Below are 22,633 nucleotides of genomic sequence, written 5' to 3' on the forward strand. Positions count from 1 at the left end.
GTTTTATAATGATTTCTTAAGATGAAGAACTCTTACTTTTTTTTTTTATGTGGAGAGTTTGTAGTTCAATCATTTGTCTCAATCACCAGATGGGCTGGAAAAACAAATGTCAGAAGTATTTCAATGCAGAACCATGATATACCAAAAACAATGTTTAAATGATTTCAGTTTGTTAGCTTACCATTTGCATCAAACCAGGTCTCTTTGAAGTCATATATATATTGAAGGAAATATTGACAACAATGTCTTCCATTTTGTCACTATTTTTTTTTCCTGCATAGCCATGGATTTAGAAATCATTACAATTATAAAAGTTAGTTTTGTCATATAACAATGGTGAAGCTGTTTTTCTTACTGCTTTAGAATAGTTGTATTCGTTCTATTTAAGTGATTTAGAAGACTCTATTCAAATTAGTTTTTGTTATTGAACAGCAATTTTTTATGGAAACAATTTCAGCTTTGATCACCACCTCTCACCCTTTTGACTCTGTGGCTGTATAGGACTACATTGCCTAATGTATCTTTGGGCTACTTTTTCTAGTAAGAAGAGCTTCCCCATAGACGTTACTTTGTGGGAATTCACAGTTGTTATTCGTAGTTGTTATCATCATCTTACGTTTACTTTTCCAGACTGATATGAGTTTCCAGACTGATATGAGTTAGATGGATCGTTACAGCCTGACTCGGGTCTGATTCCAAATTTCCTGCTGCCAATACTTACCCTACTAATTTATGGAAATGGAAATCACATTGTCCTGTGTTAGGCTTATGAGTTCACATTGTATCCTTGATTAAAGATACTCCGCTTCACATTTCTTCAGTCTACTCAGCTGGAAATGAGTCCCACCAACAATCACCTGTGCAATGAACTGGCACCCCATCCAGGGACCAGGTTTGTATTCCGTTAAAAGCTCTCGAAAGAAACCAGAATAAGGTGACTCTGACAGAATCAGAGTTTGTCAGCCAAGCAAAGATAATCTTTTTGTTTACTGCTGAGAGTTGACAGTCTGTAAATTGGTTTCTCTCTCTCCCCCCTTCCCTCCCTCCATCTGTGTATAGATTAAAGTTTGGTGGAATAGTTGAAATCATCGTTCTTGAAATTTAACCAATTTTCCTTTAATTTTCTCCACCCAACACTTGCTTTTGGCACGTTTTGCATTGAAAAAAAAAAAAAAAATGTAAGCCATTTTTATTCATATCAGTCAATATCAATTCTTTTTTAACATTAAATTGCATTTGTTTATATATATATATATATACATATATATATATATATATATATATATATATATATATATATATATGTATCTTTTCTTTTTTCTTATATTTAAAACCTATTTTTTTCTATTTTTGCTTGTTTAAACATTTTTTTTTATCTGACCACTTGCTATGCATCTCTGGATAATTAATTCTCTTTCCATCGAATTAATTAAGGACTCATTCTTTTAACAAACTTTTACTAACATATTTAATATAGTATGCTTTATTTTTTTTCTTTAAATTCTGACAAAACTAATCCTAATACAGTAATGTAATGGCAATGTCATATTTTTCTGTTTATTTTTTTTTGCCATTTTTACATTTTTGGAATGTCTGCAGCATAATGCTTCGTCTCCTTGGTTTATATTTTCAACACGTGTGCATCTTAAACACAGCAGCCTTTTCTAAATTATGCATATTTCTTTTCTTCATATTTTGTCCCCACTTCACATCTGTCAACAATATTTTATCTGCTTTTATCCATTATTGGATTTTCTCACACTGAAATGATTTTCAAATTTGATTTTTCATTAAAAAACATTTTTTTTTTATCATTTGTGTCTAAAGAAGATAAATTCCAAAACATATCTTTTTTTTCCCTTGTTTCTGTCATTGAACTGCATCCATGCTGGAGCACTGCCTTGTAGTGTTTTAGCTAAACAGATCAATCTCAGCACTTGTTTTTTAAGTTTGGTTTTTGTGGAACTATTATGTGATGTGAGCAAACCAATACCAATTGTTAAGCAATGGGGAGGAAAACAAACATAAAGACACACACCTATATGATGGGCTTCCACACAGTTTCCATCTACCAAATTCACTCACAAGGCATTTGTCAGCTTAGGTGGGTAGTAGGAAAAAAAACCCACTTAAGTTGTTGCGCATTGGGACTAAACCTGAAACCATGTGGCTGCAAATTGAGCTTCTTAACCACCCAGTCATGCTTGCACTTGTAACCGCAAAGCCATGCCTGACCTACACATCTAACCTAATACATAGAACTTTATCGGTATACAGGGTGTCTCAAAAAAAATTGATATCATTTGAGATGTAAATATCACAGAAACTCCATAGTCAAAGCAAATGAAACTAAACAGGTTTAATGTTGGGCAACAAAAGATTTATTCCTCCAAGTTTGAATGAGAAATTCAAAGGTGTGTGGATTCCATGAACGGAAAGATAACGGACCATGAAGATGCTTCTTGAAGATGGTGCAGAACACATTCCCTTTTGGTGAGTCCTTCTCATGCTCAGCTGTGGGATTTTGTTCACCCCAAATGCAAACATTATGCTTATTGATTTTGCCATTCGTATGAAATGTGACCTCATCACTGAAAACGAGACGTTCCTTGAACTCGGCTTCAAGTTTCTCTTGCATATCAACACAGAATTGTTTGTGCTTTCGCTTGTCATCTGCTGTTATGACCTGAACGAGCTGCAGCTTGTAGGTTAATGAAATTAGCAAGCGTTTCCTCAGGATGCGCCAAACTGTCATTGGAAGAATCTGAGTTTCCAGACTTGTTCTTTTTATGGACTTCTTGGGGCTTCACAAGAGCTTTTGGCGAACCTGCTTGACCGTCTCTTCCAATGTTAATGGTCATCCAGATCCTTTTGCCCTGCACAAACAGCCTTCCTCTTTGAATTTTTTGTGCCATGTCCAAATCTGCATTGCCTTTGGTGTCTTTTTAGAGAACTCCCTCACAAATGCACGCTGCACAGTCTTGTTCCACTGTGCGCAAGCATACTCCAACACACAAAGTGCTTTTTCTCTTCCAGTGAATGCCATTTCTATACCTGAAAAGATAAACATATCCAACATTAAACATTAAATTTTGACCTGTTTTTATGCATGCTGTTAAAATTTGAAGTCATTTGAACAAGAACTGGTAAAGTTATTAGATTGTGAAATGATATCAAAGTTTTTGAAACACCCTGTATATAGCTTAAATTTTTTTAAAATGCACACCAAACAATGATCTATTCCTCATTATACTTTACCATCTGAATTGTTTTTTAAAATTATTTTTTATAAAATCTCAGCTAAAAATTCTAAACAAATTCCTTTCTGGTTAGCTATTATTATTATTATTATTATTATTATTATTATTATTATTATTATTATTATTATTATTATTATTACCAGGTTTGCAAGCTAGCAGAATTGTTAGCATGCTGGACGAAATACTGACCATTCTAAGTTGAGGCTGACTTTGCTTTTTATCCTTTTCAGGTTGATTAAAGAAGTACCAGTTGATCACTGGGGGGTCACTGTAATTCACTTAGCCACTTCCCTAAAATTACTGGCTTTGTGCCAAAATTTGAAACTATTATTATTATTAGGAGTAGTAGCAGCATTTCCATTATCTACATCCTCAACATAAACACCCACCCACCACCACCACCACCACCACTGCTATTGGCTGCTCATCATGAAGAGCTTGTCTCCATTCCTCTACGTTATTGTGCACACCACAAATGAAAATATATATTGATATTAATTTGTAAATATAATCTTTTTAAAATACTTGGGAAAATTTGGAACTGTAGAAAATAAATTTGGTAAATACAGCAAATTTGGCAGCTTCACAACACTTGTTCATTCTTCAAAACAATTACTTGACACTTTGCCAAATAAAGGTGCTGTCAGTGATCTACTTTCTTTGGCTAAAACTCTAATGACTCTCACTGATCGTACCTTCCATCAGTTTTTAAGTTCCCTTTATTAATCAAGCTTCTTTTGGCGAACATCCACATGAGTAACCATCAATTATCGAAGCCAGACACATGTTTTACTTGAGAGAAGATTGACCAAGATTGCAGACGTTTAGGGAAGCTGCTGCCTCTGTTGACATCAGAAGGTCTCTCTCTCTCTCTCTCTCTCTCTCTCTCTCTCTCTCTCATAGATTATATAATTATATAATTGTGTGTTTGTGTGTGTGTGAAAGAGAGATTGTTGAATGGCAATTAAATATAGCTGGCCTCTAGTGAAACGAAATATATTTTGTTAGATGTGAACGGAGGTAGGTTGAGCCTCGAAATTGTTCAGTAATGTGAATAGATATTCTAACTTGCATGATGGGTATGGACTATGAACATGTAATTGAAAATGATGGTGTTGGGTGAAAAAAAAAAACTGCCATTAATTTCTATCAAAATGGATCTTTGAAATATATAGTGTTAAATGGAATTAAACTTGGAAGAAGTTAATTTGAAGGCATCTGAAAAGATTACGCCTTGTCAATTAAATGGTTTAGGATTAAGATCCCTGTAAAAATCTATAAAATCTTTTGTAATATGGAAACTAAATATTAAACTATGGTTGGGGTAAAAAATGTGGCTAAAGTATATATTATTATTACGGAGATGTACTTGCATAGCAAGTGACCTGATCTGAGATCATGTGCTGGAACGAAAACAATTGTAGCATGGAAGGTGTTTAGAAGCCATTTAAGAAACACACAAAAACCGTTAGATTCACTTCAACATTTAAATTTAATTTACCAAAATATTTTCGTCGCTTTGAGACCGCGGCCTCACTGACAAAATTCCGTACTGCACCTGAGAAAGTAACAGTTAGTTCATGATATTTCTGTACGTATGTGTGTGTGTACGTATGTATGTATGTATGAATGTATGTATGTATGTGTGTGTACATGTATGTACGTATGCATGTGTGCATGCCTATACGCATGTATGTATGTACGTGAGTATTTAGGTAAGTGTGTAGATGTGTGTGTGTGTACATGTGTCTGTTCAAGTTGTATACATGACTGTTACTTTGTTGAAGGATGTATGTATGTATATATATATATATATATATATATATATATATATATATATATATATATATATATATATATATATATATATATATATATATATATATATATAGAGAGAGAGAGAGAGAGAGAGAGAGAGAGAGAGAGAGAGAGAGAGATAGAGATAGAGATAGAGAGAGAGATAAACACACACATGTGGGTGTGCGTTTGTCCCTCTCACCACCGTCTAATGGTGAATGGATACAACGTCTTAGATACAGACATGCAAATATAACCTTACTTACAGATATAGGGTAAAGGATTATTGATTTGTTAATAAATTAATAATTAATAATTTTACCAAGTAGTTCGGTATGGAAAAGTAAAACCATTATCGATAAAAACTTATACAAAAAGTTTTTTTTTATAATTATAAACATAATTAAGGGATCCCTTAATTATGTTTATAATCTTATTTATACATATATACAAGTACACACAATCATACAGACAGGCACTCACACACACTCACAAATATACGTATAAACTTAAAGCATACACACATATACGCATATCCATCTATACATGTCACTATTTTCGCGGATTACGGTTAAAATTCAAATTTGCTTCTTTTTTTTTTTACACACATACAATACATACATATATCTACACATACTCATACGTGCATGCATGTACATAGTCATACACTCACATACTCACTCGTACACACACACACACACACATCTACACATACATACATATGCATCCATTCACCGTTAAACGGTGGTGAGAGGAACAAACACACACACGTGTGTGTCTATATAGATTTATATATATATATATATATATATATATATATATATATATATATATATATATATATATATATATGTATATGTGTGTATACAACCTTCAACAAAGTAAGTCATGTCTACACACTTACCTAAATACTCACGTACATACATATGTACATACATACATACATACATACATACATACAGGCGTGCACACATGCATATGCATTCGCACATGTACACACACACACCAGTAATTCCATGCCTGGTCAGATCCCTTCAGAGTGAATACTCAACAAAATCCCAGCTGCCAGCTTGCTTTGAAATGTGGTCCCTTCCCAGTGGGATAGCATTGACCCCAGTGTTCAACTTATTTCATCAACCCCAAGAGGATTAAAGGCAAAGTGGATCATGATGGAATTTGAACTCAGAACATCGACAAATGAAGTTCTGCATTTTGTTTGGCATGCTAACGACTATGCTCGCTCACTGCTTTCTTTATATTAATTAATATGAATGAACTTCTTGTCTACTTCAAAAAATATGGATGCACTATTTTTAGATTACTATTCATCAATGAGTGAGACACATTGCAGTCACAGGACCTACTAGACATTGCAGTTAAATATCCCTCAAATTACACTATATCAGCCTCAGACAAAAGGAAGGCACCTGAGATATTGTAGTTCTAGAGGAATAAAAGACTAGGTGGGCTAAGTTTCATTATAAATTTCTCTGATCAAGGACTCAATAACTACTCATCAGTGATTCCTTTACCCCCTTCAGTGTAACTACTGTTGTGTCACACAACTGAAATTATTGAAGCATGTAATGAATGTGTATGTGTGTCTATATGCATGTGTGAGTGTGCATGTAGATATGTGTGTATGTATGTAATATATATATTTGATGACAACATTATCTTAGTTGGGTTTTATGACAAGTGTTAGCTTTCAGCTTCAGTTCTAAGCATAAAACAGAATCATTGCAATAACAGTCTTCTTCTTTTTTTTTCTTTTTTTTTTCTTCTTTTTTGTATCCAATAAACCTGGAGTTTATTGATTATATGTCTGGATTCAAGATTGGAGATGGAGAAGGCAAATTATAAAATTTCCAAACAAGACATATGTAAGCAATATTTCACAGATCAATAATCAAATATACAGTATCAATGGTTTGTATGGTTTTATGATGTTTCTTTGATTTGACATTTCAATTTCAGGTTGGATTTCATAGACTGTATTTACTCCTGTATAAGATGCATTTGCATATCTCACTCTCGTGTGTCCCTAATTTAGTAATAAATCTTGCTTCAAAATTCTTTTCTTTTATAGTTTTAACTTTGCTCCAAGTATGTCACACCCCAGTTTTTTCAATTAAAATCAAGTAAAAAGAAAATAATGCAACTTGTACACCACTAATTACAGTAATTTTAGAAATCATAATGTGTAAAACTTTACACATTATCATAAAATCTCATAGATTCTCTTTCTCACTGTTTTTTTTTTCTTTTCTTTTTTTTAATTTGTTAACAGAAATGTATGCAAGAAGCTCATTCTATAATTATTCGAAATCCCAAGCTGTCGGATATGTCAAAGTCTGCAATGGCACAAAGAAACTGGCAATTTGTGGAAACTTTGTTGAAAGAATGTCGAACTAAGGTTTGTATTTTCAGTGTTTTAGATCCGTTTTCCCAGCTAACTTGGGTTGGGTGGGTTAATGTGGTCTCAGTGCATTTTTATTCAGTTTCTGTCCTTCCTAACACCAACCACTTTACAGAGTGTATCAAATGCATTTTATTGTTGCACCAGCACTACAAAGGTTGTCATCTTTTCAACAAGACTAAAAGGGTCTTCTCAGTCATCATCACCACCATCGTCCTCATTACCACCAGCACCATCATAATCACAACCACCAACAACATCATCATTTCTGCATAATCTACTTTTCTCTGCTGCTGACCTGTATTTAATGGAAGCTTCCGCAGTTAGCATTTTGTGACTAGATCTCCTTCCTGGTGCCCACCTTTTGCTCACCTCTTACAATACCTGGCAACACAGTTGAACTATTCTGCAAATATGACATATACACAGTAAGCTGGAAATGTTTTTCAAATAGTTTAACATTTATTTTTTAATAAGCTCTGTTGACCCAAGATCTTGAATTTAAATTAGTATGGTTTTATTTTGGAAATAAAAATTGGTAATGATAACTCAGTTGTCTGATATTTTAGTAACATAGCAACAGGATGAGAATCACCAAGCAGTTATAGTCTTGTCTTACACTTACTCTGAAGTGACAAGTATAAGAGACCCTTGTTGTTCATGTTTTATTTATTTATTTAGGTCAAATGAACTTGTGGAAGGAGTGCAGAGAGTCAAAGTGAAGGGTTATCATACAAGTGTTTGACAAGTTGATTGTTCAGATCTCATTCACTGGCACTGCATTGTGTCTGGGGTTTAAAACACTTTGTTATCAAATGGTACAGGCAGGCCACCCACCTAAAATAAAATGATGGGGTGTGGCTGGCAACATAGGAACAACATGATGTCATCTGTAACAACAACAACAGGGTCAAGCTGACAAATGGTTTGTTGGTTTTCTGTACTGAGTCCAGATCCTTGTGTAACTGGCTCAAGGAGAGGATTTGGTGCTTCCCAAGCACATGGTTTCAGGTTCAGTCTCACCGCATGGCAACTTGGGCAAATGCTTTCCACTATAGCCTTGTGAATGGATTTGGTAGATAGAAACTGAAAGGAGCCTCTAAAGTGTGTGTGTGCGTCTGCAGCCTCAGGTAATGGTTGAGTAAGTGTCACTGTCATTTGTTTCCAGTCTTCCATGGAAACATATCCAGCCAAGGATAAATATCAACATGCTTGGAAACAAGTGAAGATTGGTGACAGGGAGAGCACCTGGCCACACAAAATCTTCCTCAGTGTATTCCATCTGATCCATAGGAAAGTGATGGTGATAATGATCTCATCTATAATCCAATGTTTTTCATCAATACATTGTTTAGATTCTTCTAATCACAAAACGTTGACTAATTGACTTGATTATCTGCTGACGTTTAAATCAACAAAGAACAGAAAGAGGTTGTTGAAATAATAATCCTTGTTACTATGACGATCTGGGCTGCACAGATGGGAGTTTCTCTTAAATCATTATAATTAATGTTGGAGATGAAGCAGAGATAATATTGTAAAATAGTGGACAGTATCTAGGATGAAAGGATTAGTGAAATAATTAGTTGTAAATAATAATTGTATTGGTGATGGAAATATGAAACTGTGGACAAAGATTATGTTTAGGACTCAGTGCTACCATGTGTGCTATATATATATATATATATATAGCACACATGGTAGCACTGAGTCCTAAACATAATCTTTGTCCACAATTTCATATTTCCATCACCGATACAATTATTATTTACAACTAATTATTTCACTAATTTTACTAATTTAGTGACGAACCACCACTCTACAACTCAGTCAACTCAGAACCCGTCAAAATCCATGCTGTGAGGCATCTACCATCTTAATATATCTAAGATTTTAATCTAAAAATGATAGGCTTCTTTAGTTTGTCTACCAAATCCACTGACAATGTTTTGGTCAAGCCAGGGCTATAGTAGAAAATACTCAAGAGCTACACAGTGGTTGAGAAACAAACTGCTTGACCATGCAGCCATTTCTGCCTCCATAATGAGTTTAAATTTGTCTTTTCTAGTATATAGTCATAAACAGCTGTGATTGAAAGAGATCCTTCTTTGAATTATTTTCATCTTTTGAGGTATTTTACTTTTGTTTTGATTTCTGTAGCCCTCATTTTTCTCATTAAAAAAAAAGAATTTTCTTTCTCTCATCAGACAAAACGAATGTTGGTTGAAAAAATGGGTCAAGAAGCAGTAGAACTGGGTCATGGAGAAGTAAACATCACAGGAGTGGAAGAAAATACTCTTATTGCTAGTCTCTGTGACCTTCTGGAGAGAATCTGGAGCCATGGCTTATTGACAAAGAAAGTAAGTAAACCAAAGTTTGCAATTAGCCATACAATACTCTACTTTTAACACACACACACACACACAGGCAATTATACAGATAAACAAGTTAAATATAACAGCTTGGGTTTGGTATGTATGTATATATATATATATATATATATATATATATATATGTATGTATACATGCAAAATGGAAGAATGCAGGACTGAATACAATGGTTATTTAAGTATATAGATATTTATATTAATAGATAAAGCTTAGAGGACAAACAACAGAGAAAATTAAAAGGGAAGGGGTAGGGTGTTATAAGTCCAACAGTCATTTCTGGGAACTTGGAGATCCATCATAATGTTGGTAGATGTAGTTCACCACTATATGCAAGAGCTCCTTCTACCTTGGGCCCACCTTGATGTGGAGGCACAACCTATCCAATGTTTATTTGCTTCCATTTCAGCCTGCATATAGTGGTGAACTACATCTGCTAACATTATGATGGATCTCTGCCCCCCCCCCGAAACAACTGTTGGACTTATAACACCTTACCGCTTCCCCTTTCATTTCTTCAGTTGTTTATACTCTGTGTAAGTTTCCTCTATTAGTATAAATATCTATATATTTATACTTAAGTACCCATTGCCTTCAGTCTTTCTCTCATTTTGCAAGTGTACAGATATACATATTTTGTATATCAAATCCAAGCTATAATATTCAGTTTCATTATCCGTATAATTCCCTCCATATCTGCTCAACTCTATTCCTCTTATAACTACTCTTTACTTCACAGAATTGTTCCTTCATAAAAACATTAGAGTTTAAGTTTGAATTGTTTGAGAGCTATTAAGTGTTTTCTATACTGAGAAAATTCTGGATCTCATCTGTTAACTATATATATATATATATATCATCATCATCATCATATATATATATATCATCATCATCATCATCATCGTTTAACGTCCGCTTTCCATGCTAGCATGGGTTGGACGATTTGACTGAGGACTGGTGAAACCGGATGGCAACACCAGGCTCCAGTCTGATTTGGCAGAGTTTCTACAGCTGGATGCCCTTCCTAACGCCAACCACTCAGAGAGTGTAGTGGGTGCTTTTACGTGTCACCCGCACGAAAACGGCCACGCTCGAAATGGTGTCTTTTATGTGCCACCCGCACAAGCCAGTCCAGGGGCACTGGCAACGATCTCGCTCGAAAATCCTACAGGAGCCAGTCAGGCGGTACTGGCAACGGCCACGCTCAAAATGGTGCATCTCATGTGCCACCCGCACAAGAACCAGTCCAGGGGCACTGGCAACGATCTTACTTGGCTTGCCGGGTCTTCTCACGCACAGCCCATTTCCAAAGGTCTCGGTCCGTAGTCATCGCCTCGGTGAGGCCCAATGTACGAAGGTCTTGCCTCACCACCTCAGCCCAGGTCTTCCTGGGCCTACCTCTTCCACGGGTTCCCTCAACTGTTAGGGTGTGGCACTTTTTCACGCAGCTATCCTCCTCCATTCTCACCACATGTCCATACCAGCGCAATCGTCTCTCTTGCACGCCACAACTGATGCTTCTAATGTTCAGCTTTTCTCTCAAGATACTTACACTCTGACGGGTATTCACATTGACATTACACATCCAACGGAGCATACTGGCTTCATTCCTTGCGAGCTTACGTATGTCCTCAGCAGTTACAGCCCATGTTTCACTGCCATGTAGCATGGTTGTTCGTACGCATGCGTCATACAGTCTGCCTTTTACTCTGAGTGAGAGTCCCTTTGTCGCCAGCAGGGGTAAGAGCTCTCTAAACTTTGCCCAGGCTATTCTTATTCTAGCAGCTACACTTTCAGCGCACCCACCCCCACTACTAACTTGGTCGCCCAGATAGCGGAAGCTATCGACTACCTCTAGTTTTTCACCCTGGAATGAGATAGAACCTGGAATGAGATATATATATATATATAAAGGAAATGGAGGTTGGGACATTAATAATTGCAAATTAATCATCTTCACTTACAGCTGATACACACACACACACACACACACACACACACATATATATATATATATCATCATCATCATCATCATCATCATCATTTAATGTCCGTTGTCCATACTGGCATGGGTTGGACAGTTTGGCTGGAAGGCTGTACCTGACTCTAATCTGATTTGGTATGGTTTCTATGGCTGGATGTCCTTCCTAACATCAACCACTCTGAGAATGTAATGGGTGCTTTTACGTGCCACCAACACAGGTGCCGGGTGCTAGTTATGTGACACCAGCATTGGTCATGACTATGATTTCACTTGGGTTAATGGCTCTTCTCAAGCATGGCATATCGCCAAAGGTCTCGATCACTAGTCATTGCCTCCTTTGTTTCATATCTTCTTGGCTCTACCTCTTCCACAGGTTCCCTCCACAGTTAGAGATCAGCACTTCTTTACGCAGCTGTCTTCGTCCATACACATCACATGGTCATACCAGTGCAGTCGTCTCTCTTAGGCACCACATCTGATGCCACTTATGCCCAATTTTTCTCTCAAGACACCCACACTCTGTTGTACATGCACACTAACATTGCACATCCAGCAAAACATACTAACTTCATTTCTTTCAAGTCTACAAATGTCCTCAGCTGCCACAACCCATGTTTCACTGCTGTGTAACATAGCACACATAGGCATCGTACAACCTGCCTTTCACTGTAAGGGTGATGCAACCATGGTCAAACATTCTTGATAATGTCTCTCCACAATTCACAATTTTCCATTTGCTCCTGACAACTGCTTCTTACTGAGCCTTTGTGTCATCTGATAATTGGTCGATGAATGTTTGAGCAGGTCTTCCTCTACTGTGAGTTGATACCCACAATAGTAACTTGTGGACAACTTCCTGCTTTCTTCTCCAGCACTGTCTTGCAAGTAGTAACCATCTTTGAGCAATTGTAGTTGTTATCTTGAGGAAGTTTCTCTATAAACTTTCATGTGTAATATGTTGACACCAGTTTGTTTTGTACAACTCTAAGCATGTACCATCTAGTTTCTTCTCAAGTGCTTGCATCAACTTCATACAACCTGAGCCATACAACAACATTGACTCAACAGATGTTCCGAAGAATGATGTTTTGATTTTTTTCTGAGTAGATCTGACTTCTACATCTTTTTCCATTTTGCTCATTGCAGCCAACGCTTTGGTAATTCTAAAGTTAGTGTTCTTTTTCGATGAACTTATTTAGCTGCCCAAATACAGAAAATCATCAGATTGATTTAGTATTCCACCTTCTAGTGTGACAAGATTTTCATCTTCATTTATTAGCATGTACTCTGTCTTGGTCACATGTGTAGACCAGTTTTCCTGGAAGAGTATTTAACTGTATAAAGAAGAGCTTGAACTTGATCAATGGTACTCGTACACTTAAAGCAGAAACTATGGTATCAGGTATGCCATATGCAACTAGGATTGACACAAGATTTCCTCTATAGATGGAGTCAAAAGTCTTTTTTGAAGTCAATGGAAGTCAATACAGCTTTAAAGTTCTGTTATCTGATAGCTTCTGCAGTGTCAGTATTTTTCAGAAAGTTGATCTATTCTTTCTGAAACCATTTTGATCTATTCTAAGTTTCAGATCTGGATATAATCTTTTTCCTTGAAAGCATGCTCATGGTTTTCCACGTAAGTTATGGCGGTGTTGCTGTTTCCAAAGTATTATTTTCGTTTCTCTATTATTAATTTTACTCGCATCTCTATCTCAGTAGAAACTGATGGATAAAGAAATCAAACTACATAAACAAACAACAGCAAAACCGTTCAGAAATTAAATAACACTAACATATTCAGTAACAATAATAAATTTAATTTATCCTCAACAATTTTTAATTTTACCAATTTTGAATATATTGCTTCTGTTTCAAACCTCTTACCTACTTGACGATTGCATTTCTAGCTCTGCTTTGAAGGAAGCTTTACTTCTTGGACTCAGGCTTTTGTGCACAATGATGTTGTTAAACCTCTGTTAACAGCACCGTATGCAGGTCCTTTCCGTTTTCTTTCATGCATGGATAAATTTTTCACTGTAGACCTTAATGGTCGTAAAAACACTATATCAGTGGAAAGACTAAAAAAGGCCTTCATAGAGAAAACTGTCCCTGTTCCCACTGCAGATAACACACACACACACAGCATTACAAACATGACCCAAACACCCACCTTCACATTCCACGACTACCATTGGGATCGATCAGGTACCAGACAAGGATTCTGGATTATTTTTCTGGTTTTTTAAAATTAATTTTTGAGAGCAGTCAGGTTCATTTTTTATTCTCGTGAGAGCAGTCGAGTTTATTTCAGATATACTCATTTTAAAAATCATCTCTGGCTAATCATTGAGAGGATGTTGGTGTTGCCTTGGCAGAAGTTTGCACTCTGTGAGTGCTCTTGTTATTATTATTATTATTATTATTATTATTATTTGATGAAAACTCTCAGCTTATTTTGCTGGGTATGATGGAAAGTGTCAATTGTCCACAGCCAGCAGACTAAGGTGACACTTGTTTTCTGGTCATGCTTCAAAAACCCTGCAAAGAACTCTTGCAGTTCCAAGCAATGATGATTTTTGTAGGTGTTCTACCTTTACATTGGTACCAATCTTTTTGAGCCATGCTGGTAGTCGAGTGCTGATACTTCCAAGTGCACCAATTACTATTGGTATCACATCTATTCTTCTCATTGACATAACCTTCATATTTCCCACTTCAAATCATCGTAGTAGTTCAGTTTTTCTTTTCTTTTTGATCCTGTTGTCACTGGGACATGTTATTTCAGTTATCATGTAAATTTTATTATTATCATTATTATTATTATTATTATTAATATTATTATAATTATTCTTTACTTCTAGGGTAAATCAGCATTTTGGTCACATATGCTGAGTTTCCTTGAATTAGAGACAATAATTGATGCAGGAAAACCCATTGACCCTAAACTTTTGACTCCAGGTTGGTATTGTATAGTATTACATAGTTTGGTCTACAAATTTTCCGTTGATCATCCCTGTTCTTTGTTTATTTTTTCTGTTACATTTGTGTGTATTTCTCATGTTTAAAATGTCATTTGATTATGTAAACCTGTAATATGACATTGGCTATCATCTCTTAATGAAATACTGCTGTTTCTTTTTTATGTTAATATAAGCTCAGCAGTGATGGTCATCACAAAATATAATGGATTGGATGTTTTTTAATGTTTTGTTTGGAACCACACCATTCCAAAGGCTTTAATTATGTTTGTTATTTCTCTAGCATTGATAAAATAAACTACACACACCCACACACATCCATGCTCAACAATTGCTGAATTTGCTTTTCCATTTTCAGCATGAAACCATTCAATAACAAAAGAAATTGGTTATCACAAGACTATAGTGTTATATGAATAATAATAATACACACACACACACACACACACACACACACACACACACACATCTGCCAACTGATTCTTCAATATCACTTTTAATCTGAAGATAATTCTGCAAAGGCACTGAAATTTCTCACAAATATTGTTCATAGTTTTTTCACTACTGAACCTACACAACACAAACTTGTTTCTTCTCAAGTAACAGGAAGGCACAAACACTCCCTTTATCTCACTGTAATAATAATAATAATAATAATATGGAAGGTTGGAATGTTTAAAACAAAACCTAACCCCTAAGAACCCTCACTCTGAAGAATAAGTTAATAGATGACTTCATTGCAGAGAATAGAGTATCCCAGCATGGAAGAGGAAAAGGTAAAGATATCTGCCCTTCACAGTTGTTTCAAGAGAGGGTTAGGGCCCAGTGGTTAGGAAGGTTAGTAGAAGGCATTAGATTTTGTTATCTTTATATAATTATAGTTGAAGGCTTGGAAGAATATTTCCAACCCTAGAACCTGTTTTTAGTGAATAAACAAAGATATATCTTGAAGGTTTAGTAGTGAAAAAAGTTCATAACATGTCAGCTGTCTTCTAGGAATTTACAATTATTGTTATACGATTCCTTTTAATCAAACGAAATGGATAATCTGGCATGGATCTGTTACCAAAGTTAATTGGTGGTGTACTTATAATTATTCATACATACACATATGTATGTATACGAGATGGTATCAAGAAGTTCCTGGACAAGTTATATTTAATAAAAAATAACTTATTTACCTAAGTTCTAACGACATCTCTTTTGAAACAATGACCTTGCACAGCAATACACTGGTTCCAGCATTCCTTCCACTTTTGGAATCCAGCCTGGAAGTCATTTTCTGTGAGCTTGAAGAGGACTTTCTGTAATTTGCTTTTGATCTCAACACCAGTATCAAAGCAATGACCTTTGAGCTGCATTTTCTTGGGGGAAAGGTGGAATTTTGCAGGTGCTAAATTTGGCAAATAGGACAGGTGTGATAGTAATATGAATGTTACTTCTGGTGAGAAACTCTTGAGTGAGGAGAGCTCGGTGACACGGTGCATTGTCATCGTGAAGAATCCAGCTCTTTGCATGCCACAGATCCTCCCTGAAATGTCTGAAAACATCAGAACTCTTGGTTGATGGTCTGGCCCTGGGGGACAAATTCCCAATGAACAATACCATGGAGGTTGAAAAAAAAAATCAATAAGTATGCTCTTGATTGAGCTGCAGTTCCGTTTTGCCTTATTTGGTCTTGGAGATGAAAGGCCCTTCCATTGTGATAACTGCTGATTCGTCTTGGGGTCATAACCATAGACCCAACTCTCATCAGTAATGACCCTTAGCATCAGTAGAACACTAACGAAGATCTTGACAGACTTCAACGCAATGTTCTTTCTGCTCAGTGGTCAGCAGAGACACACCACATGTTCAATTCAGATGTTACGATTGCCTGCATGGACCCATACGACAGACCAGTAACATCAGCAATGCTATTGATTGCCTTTTGACGATGTTCATGCTGTTGAATTTTCTCCATATTTCCAAGGGTGACATGGCTGCTCTTCCAGATTTCTCATCGTCTTCCAAGGACATTCTTCTGCTTTTGAAGCATCTGTGTCACTGGAAATATTGTGTCCAACCCATTGCTTCATCACCATAAACTTGCCAGAGCATGCTCAATGTCTCTGTAGCAGACTTCCCAAGTTTTATGTAAAATTTCATATTGGCACTTTATTCCAACTTCCTGTCCATCACAAAAATCACAGACTACAGCAGACACGTGATCACAGAATCCCAAATTTTACAACTTATGAAGTAATCACAACAATGTCACTTGGCACACTGCCTCATGAAGGTCATTGCTTGCTCTCATTATGCACGTGATCATGTGCTGCCATCTATTGCTGCGCTACAGAACTAGTCCACAAAATCTTTGATACCACCTCGTATATATTCCCTTATCTATCTAGTTTAAAGAACCAGTATTTACACACACACATACATACATGTGTGTGTGTGTATGTATATATATATATATATATATATATATATATATATATACATACACATACAGAGAGAGAGAGACAGACAGGCGTGGCTGTGTGATAAGAAGTTTGCTTCTCAATCACATGGTTCCAGGTTCAGTCCTACTGCTGGCACCTTAGGCAAATGGGCCAACCAAAGCTTTGTGAGTGGATTGGGTAGATGGAAACTCAAAGAAGCTTGTCATTTGTATCTGTGTTGTTCCCCCATCATTGCTTGATAACTGATGTTGGTGTGTTTACATCCCCATAACTTAGTGGTTTGTCAAGAGACCAATAAAATAAGTTCTAGGCTTACAAAGAATAAGTCCTGGAGTTGATTTGTTCAACTAAAACTCTTTAAGGTAGGTGCTCTAGCATGGCCACAGTCAAATGACTGAAACAAGTAAAAGAAGATATATATATATATATATATATATATATATATATATATATATATATATATATATATATATATATATGCACACACACACACACACACACACACACACGCATACATGTATGTATTGGAATCACTTAAAACCATGGAAATTGGAATGATATAATGTTTATGATTTTTGTTGGCAACATTATTTTGATACGAAGCTTGGATCAGAGAATTGGATTCTGGGAATCATTTGAAACTAACCAAGAAATGCTCTTCTCCTTCTCTACTCCCTGTCTTACAGCTTTACCATCTTTATTCATGTTCAGGAAACTCTACACAGGTTTCACACCCAATCATTTTCATTGCATTTCCTTATATTTTGCAGACAATTCATTGGAGATTTGGAAATATTTATGATTGTAAAACTTATAAAGATTAAAAAAATAATAATTATCTTGCCAAGTATCAAGCAGTGTGTGTGTGTGTGTGTTAAAACTATTTAAAATGGAACACAGCTGTCACTCCTAAGCAAGTATGGTTTGTTTTAGGTTTTCATGTGATTATGAGTAGAAATAGATCCTCTCTGAATCCATCTCACCTTTTACACAGCAGCACATTCAGGAAGAGAGGCAGGGGTGGGGATGCACCACCAGCACCTGGCTTGTACTTATTTTCAGCTGAGTTGGTTGGAGCAACTGGAAATGAAGTGTCTTGCTCAAGGACATAATTACCTGCTGGTTCAGGATTTGAACCCATGACATTATGACTGTGGGCGCAAGACCGTAATCTCTAGGCCACAGGCCTTCACTACTGACAGGTGCATTCATATGAAAGCTTTTGTTTTATCAGCAAAAAGTGGTTTTAATTGAAACAATATTGGGAAAGTAAGGGTCACTTGAATGGTTGTCAGTAAAGCTAACTTCAATATGAGGGTCATTAACAAAGCTAACTCCTATAATTCCAAATTAAGATGGAATAATCATAGACACTGTGTGAATCAAAGACTGACATTCGTCTCAAAATTGTCACATTGTTCCTTCATAGACCTGCTTATCCAGAGTGCTTGAATTTTCCTAAACTTATTTCTCTGTCAGGAATTGTTTAAACATAATTGTTTACGGTCACCCAAGAATACCTAAATATGTGTCTGAATTTATGTTAGATGTTTCCAGTTTTTAAACTTTTACTTGTCTAACACTTTTGTTTTTTAACTGATTCATCTGATTAAAAAGAAAGAAAATCTTTTTTTTATCTAATTCACAATTGAGGGTTGTTCACTGACATATTTAGTCTCAGCTGTCATACATTCTACATTGTTACTGATCTGGGTTTCATATATATATATGTCTTTATTTATTTACTGCTCTTTCTGCATAACTGTTTATAATTGTTAAAAGTGTTCTAGCAGAGAGGAACAATAGCAGTGTAGCTACTGGTCCAGTTTTAGTAATTGAAGTCAATAGTTTTGACTATTAGTTTTCCAAGACTGGTACGGCACTGTTACACCGATCCCTTTTCCATGTTGGAGCCGATAGAGATAAGTAGTTGTTTTTATAACAATGTAAGTACCCTGTCTGGTAAAATGTGGATTCATGAGCTATTTTAGGTCAGATATCAACATTGACAAAACACAGAAATAGTAGTAGTAGTAGTAGTAGTAGTAGTAGTAGTAATGGTTAAACATTAAGTCAGTACAATGGTATTTAGTTTAGTATTTCATGTTTCTGGACCACTATGCTTGAGAAGTTAGCTTCCCAATAACATGATTACAGGTTCTGGCCCAGTGTGTGGCATTTTAGGCAAATGTCTTCTACATTAGCCCTGGGCTGACCAAAACCTTGTAATTGAATCTGGTAAACAGAAATTGAAAGAAGCCTTGTGGGTGTGGTGTTAGTGGTAAATGATTGTCACTGTTATACAAGCAGTGTCCTTCATTTCTAATCTTGTGCATAGACATGTCTGGCCGTGGGGAAATATTACTTTGCTTGGAAACAGGTGAGGGTTGGTGACAGGAAGGGCATGCAGCCATAGAAACTCTACCTGAATAAACTCCATCCAACACATTCAAGCATGGAAAAGTGGACATTAGAATGATGATGATGATTGAGTGAATTGGCTATGTTGTTTGTTTTGTCTTTCTATGGAGTTGACCCTTTAATGGTGTTCTTGTGATATTGAAGGAAAGAGAAGTAGTCATGGTTTCAACGAGCTGAAAGCATTAATGGATACCTATTTCCCTCTCTGCAGTAAGTAATGCAAACGAGATGTGCATGCTTATTGCAGTGAAATTACTCATCTGATTAAGGAGCATGTTTTAAAACAAGTGGGGCTATCTGCCATTTGTGCATGGCAGCATTTTGTTCTAATTCAATAATTCAAATATAACCAATATTCTTTGATGCTTTGTTAGATTTCTGATATATAATTCTAACCAAAAGTTGTTTTCTTTATTTGAAATGATTCTTTGTTAATGATTCTGTGTATATATGTGCGTCTTCCTCTGAATATGTTTATCAAGGTGTGGTAAAGTATAACTTTATTTTTTTTAAGGTTCTGAGAAGTTCTTTTATTGGGTGGATTTTATATTGGATGGTTCAACACCAGAATTTGGAATTTGGAAAATTAAAGAATCACTATCCATTGGAACTATCAGAGTTGATGCTTTTTAAGTCTTTGATTTTACATCAAATATATTTAATTCATCATGTAGGGATAAAGATTATGAATCAGTATAGGAGCATAATGTATCTTGAACAGAATTCTTTGTTCTTCTTCACCAGTGTTTCTCAACGAGTGGGGTAATGACACTATTTTGGTGAGGCATTGGTTACTTCAGAAAGTTAATTAACAAATGAGTAGAAGTTGCAAAAAAGCTTCACACACACACACCATATATGAGAAATAATTAAGATTCAGTTGAATTAGGTACCTAAGATGAGGCACCAAGTCAGTCCGGTATTATCCACACAAAGAAGGTGAATAAAAAGCAAATAAGTAACATGGATGTCCAGGTATTTGTGCATTCTGACCATTTCAGGTTGTTCCATTTAATCAAAGACCAAACAGGTTTTCTACATACAGGATACTCCATTATAATTGTTTAGCAAATATTTCATCAGAACTAGAGAATAAAAGAATTACATGCTTGTTGCTATTATTGTAGCAGAATTCTGCTATAATATTATTCACTGGTTCTGATGAAATATTTGCTAAAAAAATTATAATGGAGCATCCTGTATGTTGAAAACCTGTATGGTGTAATGCATCCAAAGAAAGCAGCAGTGCATTTCAAATTGATGGTTGCATTGTTCGATTAAATGGAGCTGCCTGAAATGGCCGTAATGCACTGACACCTGGACATCCTTGTTACTTCTTTGCTTTATATATGTATATGAAGCTTGGTGACCCTGCCTGTGCTGGTGCAACATAAAAAGCACAAAGTCCACTCTGCAGAGTGGTTGGTGTTAGGCATGACATCTAGCCACAGTAGTCTGGTGTAGTGCTCTACCTGGCCAACTTCTGTCAAACTGTCCAACCAGTGCCAGTATGGAAGGCAGACATTTAACAATGATGATCTGTATATATAAAACAAATGATAGCGATGGAAAATGGAATATACCAGAAATTTCATTGCTCACAATGACCATTTCGACTGATCCTGCATTGATATCTCATGGATGAGCTATTGTTCAATTAGTTGTGTTGCATCCATTAGTGCAGAAGATGTTGTAAGGGGTATCTTGTTAAATAAACTCTGTTTCACTTGGTTTTAATGCAACATGTTGTTAGTGACCGTAGGTTTAAGCTGTTGGGTAGGAATGGCAGTGGGGGGGATTCTGTTGCAAAATTATAAACAAAGACAGGGAGTAATTTAGAAAAATAAGAAGAAAACATACAATAAAATAAAACATTATGTGAGTCAATACCCACATGTAGTTACTTCTGTACCCACACTTGCAGTCCTGTGTATACACATGCTCTCTCTCTCATATGTGCAGTTAAGTAGATGTCATTTAACTCTTTGATTAATGACCTGCCATTCTTGTATCATGCTGCGACCCAAGGTACTGGAGGTTCCAGCTGACAAGGGCAGCAGCTTTTGTTGATCGTAAATCTTTTAGTGGCTGTGGTACATGCATACACATATCACAACATATTCTTATACACATACGCACACACATTTGCCCACTTCTACATATTTATATATATTCCCATATATATATATATATATCACAACATACACTCATGTATACATATATACGCACACGCTTGCCTGCCCCCATTATATACCTCTGTGTTTCCTTTCACTCTTCTGCTTATGCTTCTATGTATGTTTGCTTATGTAGAAAGGCACACAACACACATACACGTGTAAAATCAACTATATACATATATTCATAGATGTGTATGTTTACACACATACACATTTATGTGTACGTACACATCCATGTCTATATCCAAGTTTAGTGAAACATAGACAAGTTCCAATGGTGTATTCCATGGGACATGTCTTGTCAAGCTAGGTTATATTTAATGCATCCTGTTGTCCCAGTAGCTTTAAAAGGTATGACAAAAAATATTTAACATTAAAAAAAAAATTGAATGCAAGGGAAAAACGCTTAAGATAACTGCTGTAGTTTAGTAATATTAAAAGGATCCTTACAAAATGGTGTCCTTATTTTCTTTTCCCCACAGATTTGACAAAACCAAGAAACAGACTGAGAGTCTCTAACTCTTGAATTAAACTTAACTTGGTTACTTCAAGCATCAAAGCTGTAAACTTTGCAAAATGTTGCTGTCTTTTTCATGATTCAGTGATTTTGGCTTAACATTATGGCTTGAGAATGTAGATTTCAAATACGAATTGAAAAGGAAGTTATGAGTTTTTTTTAACTTTTTCTTTTTTTTTTTTTAATGAAAGATAACAAAACTTTACTGAGAAATATTGAATTTGCTACCAACAAATCTTGTT

General features: G+C 35.8%; 1 protein-coding gene across 1 annotated transcript in view; it reads left to right on the forward strand.

The window, feature by feature from the left end:
• Positions 1–22,633, forward strand: part of LOC106883526 (DENN domain-containing protein 5B) — a gene marked incomplete at its 5' end in the record, with an annotated part of 134,389 nt that overhangs the window by 69,965 nt on the left and 41,791 nt on the right. Inside the window, 3 exons of the mRNA XM_089348318.1 lie at positions 7,348–7,473; positions 9,684–9,836; positions 14,710–14,806. Coding sequence (XP_089204444.1) covers positions 7,348–7,473; positions 9,684–9,836; positions 14,710–14,806 — 376 coding nt within the window. The remainder of the gene's footprint in view (positions 1–7,347; positions 7,474–9,683; positions 9,837–14,709; positions 14,807–22,633) is intronic.

This window comes from Octopus bimaculoides, chromosome 3, assembly GCF_046866305.1.
Source record: "Octopus bimaculoides isolate indiv1 chromosome 3, ASM4686630v1, whole genome shotgun sequence".
Taxonomy (NCBI): domain Eukaryota; kingdom Metazoa; phylum Mollusca; class Cephalopoda; order Octopoda; family Octopodidae; genus Octopus; species Octopus bimaculoides.